Below are 16,949 nucleotides of genomic sequence, written 5' to 3'. Positions count from 1 at the left end.
TTTTTTTTTGCGGTACGCGGGCCTCTCACTGTTGTGGCCTCTCCCGTTGCGGAGCACAGGCTCCGGACGCGCAGGCTCAGCGGCCATGGCTCACGGGCTCAGCCGCTCCGCGGCCTGTGGGATCTTCCCGGACCGGGGCACGAACCCGTGTCCCCTGCATCAGCAGGCGGACTTTTAACCACTGCGCCACCAGGGAAGCCCGATATGTACTTTTTTAATCTAAATATTTTCATTCAGCATAATTATATTGACTCATCCATGTCTTTGAGTTTATCAACAGTTCACTCCTTCTCATTGCTAAGTAGTATTCCATTGTAGGATATCCCACAATTTGTTTATCCATCCACCTGTTGATGGATGTTTGGATTTTTTCCAGTTTTGGGCTGTTACAAATAAAGCTGCTGTGAACATTCATGTACAAGTCTTTGTATATGCTTTCTTTTCTCTTGGGTAAATAAGTAGGAGTGGAATGGCTGGATCATATATTAAATGTAGGAATGATTTTTTTAATGGCTGTACAGAGGTCCTTTATATAGCTATTCATAATTTTTAAGCAATACTCTATTGTTGAACATTTAGACCTTTCTGATTTTTCACTATTGTTGCAAATGATACATAATTTTTTGCTTAGGAAGGTGGCTACAGATATTCAACTTGAGAAAAAAACAAAACAACACCCAAGATAATGAGTAGAAAGGCATTGTGAAGGAAACCTAGATAAAGAGAATGTTGTTAGATAATTTTGAGTTTTTCAGTGATTGCAAAGTAAGTATTTTGTGTCCTTTTCTGGGAAGCAAAGTGACGCGAGTCTGTAAATGAACCAAAATTTGAATTTAAATTTGAAGTTTATTTTGCTGTTTTGTTGTCAAGTTTATGGAACCATGATTTCATCATAACATTCCTTATGAGGCAACTGCAATAAACTTAGGTGTGGCCTTTTGTTTCTGGGAGCTATAATTAGCCATCTGGTATACGTTTTAACATTTTGTTAAATAAAAAAATCTTAAAATGTTGCATTTTACTCATTTCTCTTTTTGTCCATACATACATACACTCACACATATATATATAATATATATAGTGACAAATGTGGAAGTGAACCAAAATGTTTACAAGAATGGAAAAGAAATGCTTGGGGGGAAAACCACCATCATAAAACGCCCCCAAACCAAAAAACACTTACACATAGATGCCAAAGCTATATTTTTCCGTGCTACCTTTAGGGTCTTCTTATAACAAAACAAAAGTTGTTTTTACCAACAGATTTTTAAACAGCAGGGACATGCTTATTATTTACTGTTTTGGTATCTTTCCCTCACTTACATAAATACCCCAGAAACTAGCAGTTTAAAACTAATAAAGCCAGGCCCCTCCATCAAGTGCAATAAATTTTCACCACCATGAGTTAGACTGTTTGTTAGAGTGAAAAATAAACCTATATATGTGGTTATGAAAGGGCTTTCTTAGAAAGTGTATAATCACATTTCAAAGTTAGAACTTCCAATACTACTTAAACATTTATGCAGAGTGATTCATCTTTGAAAGACTTTCCCAACATTGGCCAATTAATCTCTACGGCTTCCCTAAGGAGCAGGTATTAACTATCTGCCATTTTTCTAGTTAGAAAATTGAGGAAGGTATGGCCATCTCAGAGAGAGGGAGGATTGGGGAGACAAGTTTCCAGCCCTTACTATTCTGTGACTCTTTGGAATGTAACTCCTAACAGAATGCATCAGTTTTCTATTCCACATTGATGAAATCATTAATAAAACAAAGATGGAAATAGCAGCTCAGTCTGCCTCAGGCTTTTAGATACAGTCCTTACCCTCCTGAGGCACACCTTTTGGAAAGAATGGAATACAGAAAAGATACGAAGAGCCACAGCACATTCATTACATCCGCACTTGCAATGGATTAGACCAAACTTCTTCCAAGGAGAAAGGCAAAGTCAGATGCTTCCTCCCTCCCTGCAACCTCTACCCTCACATTATCCTGGCAACATAATTTCTAGTTTTCCAAATAAGATTTACTGTGATTAGCACATTTAAAGAGTTGAACAAATTTGCTATGCACATTAAAGCCAGAGGAACAGTAAAATAAAACTAATGAACATTTATACTTTTGGAAATATAATTAATGTATGCTTGAGAAATTCTGAAAGATAAACATTTAAATGTTAAAATACTTATCACCTTCCCCACAGGGACAGTGTTGGGAATTAATGAGATAACAAATGCAAAGTGCTTTGAGCTCTTTAGAAGAAAGGTGCCAGATGCATACAAATGATTAATTGTTAAAGCTATCAGATGATTACTAATATATTACTTAGGATAAAATACCTATTTTTATACTTGAAAAATAGGATGCTTGCAATTCTTAGGATGATATAGCTGAAGTAATGCTCCCCAAACTCCTCCCAGGTTACTCTACATCCTGTTGGAAGTCCTTTCTTAACCTTACCCAGTTTCTTGACCTAATACCCATCTTTCGAGTGAAACAATGGGGCATGATTTCCCAGCTTTCAAACTCTTCTGCATGTTCCCATCATCAGTCCTCCACCAAAGTCTTACAGATCCATCACCACAGGAGAATTCCACTGATGCCACTTTCTCTTCTGATTTCTTTGATCATGCAGTTGTGATGCCACACAATGCAGTCAGCTGCCCAAGTTTATGTTATTAGCAGGAAGCATGTGTAAGTTAAACCGTCCTTCTGTACTTTAAGCAACACACTAGAATTTGTTATAAAAGAGTAAGTCCCTTGCCTGATCTGGGACAAGTGACACTGAACTGTCTACTTTATACAATATGCTAGAATTTGTGTTAAACTAGTTTAAATCCCAAATTTCATTTAGCTTGAGACATGGGGTGAGATACCCTCACTAAATCTCAGTTTTCTTGTATGTAAAGTGAGGACAGTAGTATTTTCCCACATGGTGTTGTTGGAAAGATGCAATTAAAAAAATGTATATAAAGCTTCTAGTACAGTACACACCTAGCCAGTAATAAGTGTTCAATAAAAGGTAAATGTAAGTAGGTAGTGGAAGGTAGTTAAGTAGAAAGCACAATTTGCCACTGAATATCATTTATTTGCTTTCTTTAAAATCAAGTTAAAATAGGTAATATGTAAAGGAAGATAATTATCATCATCCAATAATGTGCTCCTAAATGGTTAGTAGAGTTTGCTTCTCAAACCATCACAAACATTCAATATTAAACAATGGGTCATTTCTCATACAAAGATAGCTCTACTGTTAAACGTATGCTTCTCCCCGAAACTTCCCGGAAAAATGGCACATCATTTTCAAAAATCCTCTTATCAACAAAGATTTCAGTTTCCCATTTAGAATAGTAAAAGCTCAGTAACTTATATTGATTAATTTATGTTTAGGATACATTGTACACATATACATGATTTGTTTTTCAAACTTACCTTAGTTTACCAATAGCACAGTATCTTTGCTATTCATATGTGCTAAAAGATAATGGACTATGCTTCTTTTCAAATGTTCTGTAATTAAAACATTTCACTAATTTAATCTGGTCCTCTGGCTTCTTTCACTTAATTACTTGAAGTGATTGTTTTATTATACCAATTTTTCTCCTTTGATTTTGAAGCCCTAGGTTTTTAGGTAGAGAACCTGACTCCCAATCACTTTCCAGTGAGACCTGAATCTGAATATAAGGCCTGAATTTGGAAACAGGCACTCTGTGGTGTATGTTAATGATAGAGGCAAAGAAGGAAAGTGCATTGTTTGAGAAAGCAATCATGTGGGTTAAAAAAAAAAGTACCAGAGAGTGAACTCATTTTACTATTGCCAGCAGCTTGGGGCTCAAGAGTGCTAATCAAAATTCACATATAAAAACTTCCTTGATAGATTTAACAGTTTTGTACTATTAAGACGGGGATCTCACCATGTGAAAGATCCACTGCTGTGCTGAACAAAACAGAGACAGTTTTCTTTTAAAGTCCAGAGCAGATGAGAGCCATAAGGAGACAGAGGGTTTCATTTACTCTCAGGACACCATTGTGCCAGTGAACTAATGAGTCTCTTGGACCTTATGTTGCTCTGGCTTCAATTGAGGCGAGACTCTAATGGGCATGTAGTACTTCCTATCCGTCAAGTGTCTGGACAATGGGCCCCTCATATGGATTAGAGTGATCTGGCAAGAAAAAGAGGTCATCATTTTACCTAGCACAGGCAGGAAACCTGGCTAATTAATGTATTTCCAACTATAGCAAAACAAAAGCTGACACATACACACACTAATGTTAATTTTATTGCAGAAACTCAGCCTATGGTTGAGGCATAGTTAACACATTATTGGAATTCCTTAGGTTATAAATACCCCTCTTTTCCCCAACACACTCAAATATTTTTTAAAGCTATGAAGGTCATTCTTTAAAACATCTCTGTGATTTTGGTGTTGTGACTTGCATATTTCCCCCTTCAGTAAAGCTGGATGATGTAGAAATACTTTGAACAATTACAAATGCTGAGAGTTAGTGTCAACAGTGCATAATTTTAATAATTTGCCCTTTAAAAGGTACTGTTGAATTATGCTTGTAAAAATCCTACTGCTGTATTAAATGGAGAACTAGAGAATGTTTATTCAAGCTAGAGGGCTGAGTTTATTCAAGCTAAAGGGCTGAGTTACACTATATCTTAAACTAAGAGCAGATACTGCCACCTAGATACATTCTGTTGCTTTATTTAACTAGATGTTGGCTTACCTTTTTGAAAAATGGCAACAACAGACAATAGTGGCTTGATACAATAAAAATACAATGAATGATAAAGGGTCACTTTAAAAATCCATATAAATGTAATTTTCTTGGGAAAAAAGACATTTGCATTTTGCCAAATAATGATGATTAAACCTTTATTCAATTTTTTAAATGCAGAAGACAAATTACTATCAGAAACAGGAGGAGAAAACTTTATAAAACATTTATAATCCTGAAGTTTAAAAAGAGGTAGGTGCAGAAGTGATGTTAGTAAGACTTGTAACTTTCCTGATAGATTATTTCTTCCTGAGTTTGGGAAGAGGAAGAGATTGTTTAATGCTCTGAAATGATAACACAAACAGGTTTTGGTTTAATAAGTAAAATAAGATCACTTAATAAACAATTTTTTAAAAAGAGCATTACATTACAATCTGTTCTGATTCACCTCCTAGCAAACAAAGCAAACTAACTTTCCCTTCCTTTTATTCCTAATAGCAAAATGAACGTTGCCCCTTTTTTTGGCTCTAGATTGGAATCCAAAATCAGTAATGTATTCCAGGACCATTCATTTATCGGGTTCAGAGAGGTTTTTTATCATCTTTGGACTCTAGATTTTCTTCAAATCTCAATTTGTTTTCCTCTGTTACTCCTAGAATGGCATCAATGTCATCAATGGCGGTCTGTAAATGAACAGTAAAAATAATACTTGTTACTTAAAGACCTCTTTCAAGTCTTCCATCCAGCCCCTCAAACATTAGCTCCTTTTCGGAGTTCAGTGTGGTTTAGACCAGTTCTGCTTAAAGTGTTTTCCACTAACCAACAGCCCTCTACAGATTGTTGATTATCAGTCTTAATGAAAGGGTAAAAAAAATTGAGGGTAAGAACTTGGAAACCTTTACAGAAATTTTTATGTCTATTAAATCTAATAATGAAAAAATGGGCTTCTATTTTATGTCTTCAATTTTTTCATTTCATTTTTCTAGTAATTCATTTTTTGTTGTATTTTACAAAAGTATTGATGCATGATAAGTCAGAAAAAACAAAACAAACAGGTCCTTCACTGCAGATAATTTGAGATGCACTGGTCTAGTCACTCTAGAATGAGGGCTAGTTGGCTGATGGGAGCATTTATTTCCGTTGGTTTTTGGGAGAAAAATTGGCACCTTTCCATTTTATTCTAGTTACTTATTTTTTATTGAGGTAGAATTCACATACCATAAAAGTTACCCTTTTAAAGTATAGAATTCAGTGGGTTTTAGTATATTCATAAGCAGCCATCACTACTGTGTTGTTCCAGAACATTTTCATCACCCCAAGTAGAAACTCTATACCCATTAGCTGCCACTCCCCATTTTCCACCTCTCCTAGCTCCTGGCAACCTCTAATCTATTTTCTGTCTCTAAGGATTTGCCTACTCTGGACATTTCATGTAAATGGAATCATACAATCTGTGGCCTTTGTGTTTTAGCATAATGTTTTCAAGGTTCATCCATGTTGTAGCATGGATCAGAACTTAATTTCCTTTTTATGGCTGAATAATATTTTCATTGTATCTATTATCTATTTTTACTTTGGTTGCTTGCACTTTAGCTATTATATCTAAGAAACCATTGCTAACCACAAGGTCATGAAGACTTACACCTATGTATTCCAATGTATGAAATATTATTCATTTAATATAATGGAATTCACCCATTTATTAGTTGATGGGAATTTGGGTTGTTTCTACTTTTTGGCTATTATGAGTAGTGCTTCTATGGACATTAATGTACAAGTTTTTATATGAACATATATTTTCAATACTCTTGGGTATATAACTAGGTGTGGAATTGCTGAGTCTGTTTTTTTTTTTTTTTTTTTTCTGATGGTGCTGCATGGTGGCTTGTGGGATCTTAGTTCCCCAACCAGGGATTGAACCAGGGCCCTCGGCACTGAAAGCATGGGGTCCTAACCACTGGACCACCAGGGAATTCCCTATGTGGTCATTTTATGTTTAACTTAAAAAGTTTTTATTTTATTTTATTTATTTATTTTCCTTATGATTTTTTGGCTGCATCGGGTCTTAGTTGTGGCACACAGGATCTTTGTTGAGGCATGCAGGATCTTTTCGTTAAGGCGCGTGGTCTGCTCGGGTTTCTCTCTAGTTGTGGTGTGCGGGCTTCTCTCTAGTTGTGGCGTGTGGGCTCTGTAGTTTGCGGCACATGGCCTCTCTCATTGAGGCACGAGAGCTCAATAGTTGTGGCACGTGGGCTTAGTTGCCCCACGGGCATGTGGGATCTTATTCCCTGACCAGGGATCGAACCCACATACCCTGTATTGGAAGATGGATTCTTTACCATTGGATCACCAGGGAAATCCCTATTGTTTAACTTTTTGAGGAAATATGAAATTATACATGGCTGTGACACCATTTTACATTCCTGTCAGCAATATATGAGGGTTCCAGTTTCACCATATCCTTGTCAAGCTTGTTATTGTCTGTCTTTTTGATTCTAGCTGTCTTAAGTCTGAAATGGTATCTTGCTGTTTTGACTTGCATTTCCCTAATAACTAATGATATTGAGCATTTCTTCATGTGAGTGTTTGCATATCTTCTTTGAAAACTGTCTGTTCAAGTCCTTTGTTCACTTTTTAATTGGGTTATTTGTCTTTCTGTTGAATTGTAAGTGTACGTTATATACCGTGGACACTAGAGACTTATCAGATTTATGATTTTCAAATGTTTTCTCCCAATCTGTAAGTTGTCTTTTCACTTTCTTGAGTGTCCTTTGGTTCACACAGAAGTATTCAATTTTGATGGAATCCAACTTACTATTTTTACATTGGTTGATTGCACTTAACGTATCATATCTAAGAAACCATTGCTAACCACAAGGTTATGAAGATTTATGCCTGTTTTCTTCTGAGAGTTTAATAGTTTTAGCTCTTACATTTAAGCCTTTGATCCAGTTTTACTTAATTTTTGTATATGCTGTGGAGTAGAGAGGTACAACTTCATTCATTTGTATGTGGGTATCCATTTGTCCCAGCACCATTTGTCAAAGTCTTTTCTTTTCTCATTGAATGGGCTTGGCACTTGTTGAAAATCAATTGACTGTAAAAGTGAAGTTTTGTTTCCAGACTCTCAATTCTATTCCATTGATCTATATAATCTATACAGATATCCTTATGACAGTACCACACAGTCTTTTTTTTTTTGCAGTATGCGGGCCTCTCACTATTGTGGCCTCTCCCGTTGCGCAGCAACAGGCTCTGGACGCGCAAGCTCAGCGGCCATGGCTCACGGGCCTAGCCGCTCTGCGGCATGTGGGATCTTCCCGGACCGGGGCACGAACCCGTGTCCCCTGCATCGGCAGGCGGACTCTCAACCAAGGGCGCCACCAGGAATGCCCCACACAGTCTTTTTTTTTAAATTAATTTTTATTTTTTTGGCTGCGTTGGGTCTTCATTGCTGCACATGGGCTTTTCTGTAGTTGCGGAGTGGGGGCTTCTCTTGTTGTGGAGCACGGGCTTTAGGCACGCAGCCTTCAGCAGTTGTAGCACACGGGCTTAATAGTTGTGGCTTGCAGGCTCTAGAGCACAGGCTCAGTAGTTGTGGCGCATGGGCTTAGTTGCTCTGCAGCATGTGGGATCTTCCCGGACAAGGGATTGAACCCGTGTCCCCTGCATTGGCAGGCAGATTCTTAACCACTGCACCACCAGGGAAGTCCCCATACAGTCTTGATTACTGTAGCTTTGTAGTAAGTTTTAAAAATTGAGAGGCCCTCTAACTTTGTTCTTCTTTTTCAAAATTATTTTGACTTTTCTGGATCTCTCGCATTTCCACATGAATTCTAGGATTATCTTGTCAATTTCTGCAATAAAGCCAGCTGCGATTTTGATAGGAATTGCAATGAATTTGTGGATCAATTTGGAGAGAACTATCATTTTAGCAATGCTAAGTCTTATATTCCATAAACCATAGAATGTCTTTCCACTTATTTAGGTCTCCTTTTTTTATGCTGTTTTGTAGTTTTCAGTGGACAGGTCTTGTACTTCTTCTGCTAAACTTATTTCTAAGTATTTTTTCTTGATTTTTAAAAAAATTGATTTAAAATTATTTTTGGATTGTTCATTGCTAATGTATAGAGATACAACTGATTTTTGTATATTGATGCTGGTTCTTACAACTTTGCTGAGTTTGTTTATTAGCTCTAATAGATTGTTTCTGGGTTCTTTAGGATTTCTATATATAAGATCATGTCATCTGTGAATAGAGATAATTTTATTTCTTTCCAGTCTGGGCGCCTTTTATTTCTTTTTCTTGCCTAACTGCCCTAGCTAGAACCTCCAGTACAATGATGAATAGAAGTGGTGAGAGCAAACATCCTTGTCTTGCTCCTGATCTTAGGGGGAAAGTTTTCAGTCTTGCACCATTAACTATGATGTTAGCTGTGGGTTTTTCCTAGATGCCCTTATCAGGTTGAAGAAGTTACCTTTATTCCTAGTTTGTTTGAGTGTTTTTATCCAGAAAGGGTGTTAGATTTTGTTAAATGCTTTTTCTGCATCACCTTCCATTTTTATTTGGCCTTTACTTTGCTGGTAAATCCTTGTCTACAAACTGAAAATTCTTATTCGACTGTCGTTAGGAGAGTAGACAGAAAATACTACCCAAATGAATCTAGTCCACTTTTCACGTTTTTAAAAAAATTATTCCTATTTTGTTGAGATTTAAAGTTTTTACCTTTAGACCTTCTAACAAGAGTAAAAAATGTCAAGATAGCAATTTTATTTATATGACATGAGAAGGCTAGACACCATGAGATATTTAAAAGCTACTTAAGAACATCTGACTTTTGATGATTTTTAAAGTCAGACAAAGCGCAGAGAAAATAGCCTTTATTTACTTATTTTGCGGTACGCGGGCCTTTCACTGTTGTGGCCTCTCCCGTTGCGGAGCACAGGCTCTGGACGTGCAGGCCCAGCGGCCATGGCTCACGGGCCCAGCTGCTCTGCGGCATGTGGGATCTTCCCGGACTGGGGCACGAACCCGTGTCCCCTGCATCGGCAGGCGGACTCTCAACCACTGCGCCACCAGGGAAGCCCAAAATAGCCTTTATTTTGTCAACAGTAGCTGGCTCTGCCAACCTCAAGTCCAAGCTCAGAGTCTACTAAGTATGCATGGTTAGGGGGATAAACCATCTGCTTTAGTCTGCCCAGGCTGCTATAACAAAATATCGTAGACAGAGTGGCTTAAACAACAAAAAATTATATCTCACATTCCTGGAGGCTGGGAAGTTCGAGGTCAAGGCTAGCTGATTCAGTTCCTGGTGAGAGCTGTCTTCCTGGCTTGTGGACAGCCATCTTTTTGCTGTATCCTCATAGGGTCGGGAGAGAGAGACAGAGAGAGGGGGACAGAGAGAGAGAGAAACAGAGAGAGAGAGAGACAGAGACAGAGAGAACGAGCGCAAGCTCTCTGGTCTCTTTTGAGGGCATTAATCCCATCACGAGGATTCTACCATTATGACCTCATTTAGACATAATAACGTCCCAGTGTCCCCATCTTCATATATCATCACATTGGGGATGAAGGGTTCAACACGTGAACTTTTGGGAGGACACAATTCAGTCCACAGCACCATCTGATTCTGACTATTAGCTGTATTTGGACAGATAACTGATCACGTGCATATAGGCTCAGAATTTTGCACATCCCAGTAACAGATGAAATGATGCTAGCTGGCAGGAACTTAGAATATAAACGATGAGCATAGATCCTTTAGGACCAGTGAAAGTTGATGCAACACATAAAATCACATTGAAGAGCAAAGCATTATTATCATTATTACTGTTACTAGAGGGACCAGGCCCTAGCTCAAGGAAAAAAAGTATTCAAAATTTTTATTTTTATCAAGCTTTTGTCGGGCTTTCCATTTAAGAGAAAAATCACATATGGTTTTTTCTTTCTTTCTTCCTTTCTTTCTTTCTTTCTTCCTTCCTTCCTTCCTTTCTTCCTTCCTTCCCTGCTTCTTTCCTTCTTTTTTTTTGGGGCGGCCACTCGGGATAGATCCCCAACCAGGGATCAAACCCCGATCAGGGATCGAACCCTCGCCGCGGGCAGTGGAAGCGCAGGGTCATAACCACTGGACCACCAGGGAAGTCCCCGCGTGTGGTTTCTGATGAGTCCCTTGACTTACTTGATCCATTCAGACACGATGAAGGCTCAGCCAGGGAACCAGATGCAGACTCTGGTGAGCAATACCAAGTGTTCACCTCTGTTCAGCTGGTATTTTTAAAACTTTCGGTGTAGATCTTGTTCCTGTTTTCTAGAGTTTGGAGACTTCTGGTCAATTACACATGACTGGATTTCCTGAACCAACATCTTTAAGGGACCTTTGGAAGCTTCAAAAGGTTAGCGATGAGAAACACCTGTCCCACTTTGGCGAAATGGCCTGGAGCAGATGGCTTACATATATGGTGAGGTTTTCCTCTTCTCTCTACACACATTGTCCTTCCTGGCGTCTCAGAACTTCTCTGGCTCTAGAAATTTGGGCTTCCCAGGAATCCTTAGCCAGACATTGTATTATCTGAAATACAGGTAGATTATATTCAGGATTTTTGGTTGTGACAGTCTCTGTTTTGGCTCCATTGTGACACTTCACCTTCAACATCAAAAAGCCTTGTTGTCTTGTAAGCTTACATTTGGAAATTGCAGTAAGTTAAAGCAAGTCTACTGTATTTCAAAGAAAAAGTTTCAAACTATTAAATTTAACTAATGGGTTCAGTGGGAACCTTACAATATTGACCCTGCACGTTGTAAAATACGTACTGCTTACAATGAAAAAAAAATGGTTTAGCACTTGTTTACAATGCAGCATGAGGTATTTTCAGCCCTTGTATAGAAATTAACCAGGATCGTTAGTTAATTAACACCTCACCTTAAAATTGGTCTCGCCTTGCATATTAGGTGCTGATATTTCTTGATGGATGATGAAGAGATTGCGAGCAAAGGTCATGAGGACCCCCTGGAGATCCTCACCGATTGTTCTGTTAATGATATCCAAACAAATGAGTTTACCAACGATTCCCCTCACATGCTTAAAAACAATCACCCTCTCATTTGTGCCTGTCTGGTGATGGAATTTAATGAGTATTTTCAATCTCACAAGGTGGGAATCTTCAGGGAGATATGAAAGATGAGGCTCCATTTTAGCTTGTCAACAAAAAGGATTTGTGTAATAAATATTTTTTATTAATCAACTTAGCAGAATGTAGGAATAGGTTCAGTCATTCCTAGCAAAAGGCTACCACTGAGCTAGGACACTAGTATTAGCTCATTTTAAAAACTGTTAGTTTAAGAGAATTGTTGCTGAGTAAAATTCATGCCTAACAATTTACTTGCCTCCAGAGACATGTGCACCTCAGTATTCTGGAGACTTTCATCTAGAGTTTGTTTTCTATTTCATTTATACAAGTGATTCCTGCTACTTATGAATGCACCCCATTTATGTGCAGAGGAGAATGTGCCCCATTCATAAACAGCTGTCTTTATAAAGCTGAACATACATTTAAAGAAGATTTCAGAGACAACTTGCAAACCATCCTGTAGAATTAAACTATGGTCAGTGAACATTCCCAAACAACTAGATCATTGCTAAGTTTTAACTTGGAAACAAAACTCCAGGGTATTTTTCTAGCTATTTTTCAAACTTTTTTAAAAATCGAAGTTAAAAACAGATTAAATGAATGGATTAGTTTTTTAAAATCATTCTATCCTGAGGTGGTGAACCTAAAGAGCAAGCTGCCTCTTAAGGCAGCTGCAAAGAACTTTGGGATTACTTCTTTTCTTAGTTGTTAACTGTAAAATAAGTCACCTTAGAGTCTAAGGCTTAGACACTTGTGGAATGGCTTCCTTCCAGCCTGACTGGGCTTTCCCTTGGGTCAGGGTGGGAGTAGATAGCTTCCCAGGCTCCAAGACAGAAGACCAGAGCTCTATGTCCTGCCACTGACTATGTAACTTTGGGGAAGTTACTTAAGCTCTCTGGGTCTTCATTCCTTTTTCTCTGAAATGAAGAAATTGCACTAGATAAGTACTTCCAAACTTTTAAAAGTTAGATTCCCCAAATCCAAAGACCACCTACCCCTACCCCTTATAGCTACTGAACATTAGTGTCTCTTCTTTTAATAGAAAAAACAATAGCCAAAGGCAACTTCAGAGTCATTAATTTTTAACAGTGATTTGTATTTTATTGCCACAGGGTCAGTATGTATTAGACCCTGGGTGCTTCTCCAAACGAATTCCTGGGCCCCATCCAGATCAACGAAATCAGAATCTTTGATTGTGCAGTTTCACCAAGTCCTCCAAGGTGATTCTTACATATACTAAAGATTGAGACCCGTACTTAAAAAAAATTGTGTGTGTGTGTGTGTGTGTGTGATGCTGGGTCCACACATGGATTCAAGCCCCTCGCGCCACCCCTCCTCAGCCTCCTCAGGTCCATGGTTCCCAGGCTGGGAATCAAGAAACTAGATGGACTCTAAGTCCTGTTCCCGATTAATAATTCATTTCTAGAGTTTCCTTCATTTTTCCCTTGAAATTTCTACTCACATGCCACTATTTCCAGAAATATGCCGGTACAAATGGAGTCAGTATGAAGTTATCCCAGTGAAGCCAAACCACACAATTCTGGTCTGTAGGGTCATCCCCTCTTGGAGCCCTCACCTGATGTGACCTGCCTGCAATAAAGCCAGACAAAGCCTAGCCAACTCATGAAAAGCCTCGCCTTGATCCTCCAGAGAAAACCGAGCAACACAAAGAAAAGTTTACAGTTGCTCATCTTTTCTTCTTCAATATTCTGTAGATATTAAAAGGAAGAAAAATATAAGATAGAAACAGTTTCCCAATAAGTCAGGATGACTTAAAGGTACCAAATAACCATATTCCAAGATATGAATAAGACACAATTCAAGGCTGTGGCTCTAAAGTTCTGAGTCCTAGATGAGGAGACAACTTTGCTTGTTCTCCAGAATAACCTGGAGAGAAATCTGCAGGAAACAGGGAAGCATAGAGAAGCCTCCTGAGTGGTGCAATAGGACGCTTCTCAGCATAAATGTATCTTGAGGAGACTGCATCAGGGCCAGAACTGGATCTGAAGAGGGACGACAGACCCTGCCTTTTTGGGGAGCATCTTGCCAAGTCACCAGAGCATTTTTCTAAGCATGCCAGAATGAAAACTGCCCTTCTGCAATCAGTACATCTGGGCTGGTTCCGCATCAGTCAGATTTGCTGTGCCTTGTAGGTGTATGTGTTTGAGTGTAATATGTTGTTAAAACTAGCCCCTTACCCATCAATTTTGGATAATTAATCAATTATACTTATGAACTCCTGCTGACACTTCTAAAGTCAATTTATGAAATACTTAAAGATCTAAATAAAACAAGATAGACTACCAATAAATCAGCATGCTGATTAAAATGCATGAGAAGCATCATTCTTGTTGGTTGTTATAGTCTATTTTCTTAGCTTATTACATCTCATAGACACACTTCATACTCACAACATTCCCAACTTGTCTCTCTTCAGATGTTCATAAAATATAAAGATAGTTCCTTGTCTGTCCTATAAAATTTGAATGGGAAGAAAAGAAATAGCATATTATGTTGGAAACAAAGTGAAGAAAACATACTATACTACGACCAATAAGGCTGATTTGAACTGAAATCTAGAGCTAATTGCAAATACTGTGAGAAGCACATTTGGAAAGGATGTCTCCAGAATATGGAATAGATATGTTCTAGGACAGTGTTTTTTGTAAAATTGAGATTATAATTTATTTATAACATTGTATAAGTGTAAGGTATACATGTTATTTTATATATTTATTTATTGCAATATGATTACCACTGTAGCTTTAGCTAAGACCTCTCTCTCATCACATACTTATCATTTTATTTTTGTGGTGAGAACATTTAAGATCTAGTCTCATATTAATTTTGAAGCATATAATGTAATATTTTTGACTATAGTCATTATGCTGTTCGTTAGATCCCCAGAAACTATTACTCTCTGTTTCTATGAGTTTGACTTTTTTAGATTCCACATATAAGTGATATTGTACAATTTTTGTCTTGTCTGGCTTATCTCACTTAGCATAATGCAGTCAAGTTCCATCTATGTTGTCACAAATGGCAGGATTTCCTTCTTTCTCATGGCTGAGTAATATTCCATTCTACATATATACACTGCATCTTTTTTATTGATATATAGTTGATGTACAATATTATATGTTTCAGGTGTACAATATAGTGATTCACAATTTTTAAAGGTTATACTCCATTTATAGTTTTAATAAAATATTGGCTATATTCCCTATACTGTACAGTACATCCTTGTAGCTTATTTATTTTATATATAGTAGTTTGTACTTCTTCTTTTTTTTTTTTTTTTTTTTGCGGTACATGGGCCTCTCACTGCTGTGGCCTCTCCCGTTGCGGAGCACAGGCTCCGGACACGCAGGCTCAGTGGCCATGGCTCACGGGCCTAGCCGCTCCGTGGCATGTGGGATCTTCCCGGACCGGGGCACGAACCCGCGTCCCCTGCATCGGCAGGCGGACTCTCAACCACTGCACCACCAGGGAAGCCCATAGTTTGTACTTCTTAATCCCCTACTCCTGTCTTGTCCCTCCTGCCTTCCCTCTTCCCACTGGTAACCACTAGTTTGTTCTCTGTATCTGTGAGTCTGTTTCTTTCTTCTTGTGTTAAATAGTTCGTTGTATTTTTTAGATTCCACATATAAGTAATAACAGTATTTGTCTTTCTCTGTCTGACTTATTTCACTAAGCATAATACCTCTATGTGCATCCATGTTGTTGCAAATGGCAAAATTTCATTCTTTTTTATGGCTGAGTTATATTCCATTGTACATACATACTGCATCTTCTTTATCCATTCACCTGTTGATGAACACTTAGGTTGCTTCCATATCTTGGCAATTATAAATAATGCTGCTATGAACATTGGGGTGCATGTATCTTTTTGAATTAGTGTTTTTGTTTTCTTTGGATATATACCCAGGAGTGGGATTGCTGGATCATACGGTAGTTCTATTTTTAGTTTTTTCAGAAACCTCCATACTATTTTCCACAGTGGCTGCACCAATTTATATTCCTACCAACAGTGTACGAGGGTTCTCTTTTCTCCACATCCTCACCAACGTTTGTTATTTGTGCTCTTTTTGATGATAGCCATTCTGATAGCCATTCTGAGGTAATATCTCATTGTTTTGATTTGCATTTCTCTGATGACTAATGATGTTGAACATCTTGTCATGAGCTTGTTGGCCATCTGTATGTCTTCTTTGGAAAAATGTCTGTTCGGGTCTTCTGCCCAATTTTTAATCAGGTTTCTTTTTTTTAATGATGAATTGTATGAGCTGTTTATATAGTTTGGATATTAACCCATTATTGGTCATATCATTTGCAAATATTTTCTCCCACTCAGTAGGTGGTCTTTTTGTTTTGTCAATGGTTTCCTTTGCTGTATAAAAGCTTTTAAGTTTAATTAAGTCCCATTCATTTGTTTTTGCTTTTGTTTTCTTTGGAAATCTGCCTTTTAGCTCACTTCCTGGGTGATTCTCACACACATCAAAATTTGAAAACCACTGTTCTAAGAGCAATGGGTAAAAAAATATAGGGAAGCAGTTTGTTGTGTGGAAAATAATTTGTACTTCAAAGGAAAACTTCGTGCTGTCTATATCACACCTTGATTCTATGGGAGATATTTTACAACTCTGTAAGTTGTAGGTGACTGAGAGACAAGCAAATCCTGTCCAGTCTGGTAGAGGTTCAACTGATTTTCCTCTCCTGCTCTCCTTGTGGAAAAACCAGTTTTGCCTCCATTTGCATATTCATTTCAGTAGTGATGATCTATAAAGTTGTCTGGTTTTTTGGATTCTTTTTTGTCCTGGTTATAATATCTGCTTAATTCTTCTCTCTTAAATAAATCTTTATCATGTGTTTAGTTTCATATTTGTATGAGAGGCATGATTTTATCCTTTTTTGAAAACTATCTTTTAACAGTTCTTCTCCAAATAAATAAAAGTTAACACTGCAGTTGTCCAATAAGGGAAATGGTGAAGCTGTGAACTCCTCATCACTGGAAGTACACTGGGGATTTGGTAAAAGATACCACATGCCAGAATTACAACTGCCCGTTGACTCCTCATTTTATCAGGAAATCTGGG

General features: G+C 37.9%; 1 protein-coding gene and 1 long non-coding RNA gene across 4 annotated transcripts in view; one reads left to right on the top strand and one right to left on the bottom strand.

Moving 5' to 3' along the window:
- LOC113629169 (uncharacterized) overlaps positions 1-16,949 on the top strand; it is a 191,166-nt gene that overhangs the window by 12,124 nt on the left and 162,093 nt on the right. The window lies entirely within an intron of this gene.
- Positions 5,163-16,949, bottom strand: part of IQCH (IQ motif containing H) — a 210,924-nt gene continuing 199,137 nt past the window's right edge. For 2 of the 3 annotated variants that reach the window (XM_027123406.1, XM_027123407.1), the window contains 3 exons: positions 14,265-14,326; positions 11,646-11,754; positions 5,163-5,408 (listed from right to left, as the gene is read on the bottom strand). In XM_027123406.1, the coding sequence (XP_026979207.1) occupies positions 5,307-5,408; positions 11,646-11,754; positions 14,265-14,326 (273 nt within the window). In that variant the 3' untranslated portion in view covers positions 5,163-5,306. Of the gene's footprint in view, positions 5,409-11,645; positions 11,755-14,264; positions 14,327-16,949 lie in introns of those variants that run through there. The other variant, XM_027123408.1, reaches the window with a different exon arrangement.

This window comes from Aethalodelphis obliquidens, unplaced genomic scaffold (assembly GCF_003676395.1).
Source record: "Aethalodelphis obliquidens isolate GAN/ISIS:26980383/991018 unplaced genomic scaffold, ASM367639v1 scaffold26, whole genome shotgun sequence".
In the NCBI taxonomy this organism is placed as follows: domain Eukaryota; kingdom Metazoa; phylum Chordata; class Mammalia; order Artiodactyla; family Delphinidae; genus Aethalodelphis; species Aethalodelphis obliquidens.
This window is presented reverse-complemented; position numbering and strand designations above follow the sequence as displayed.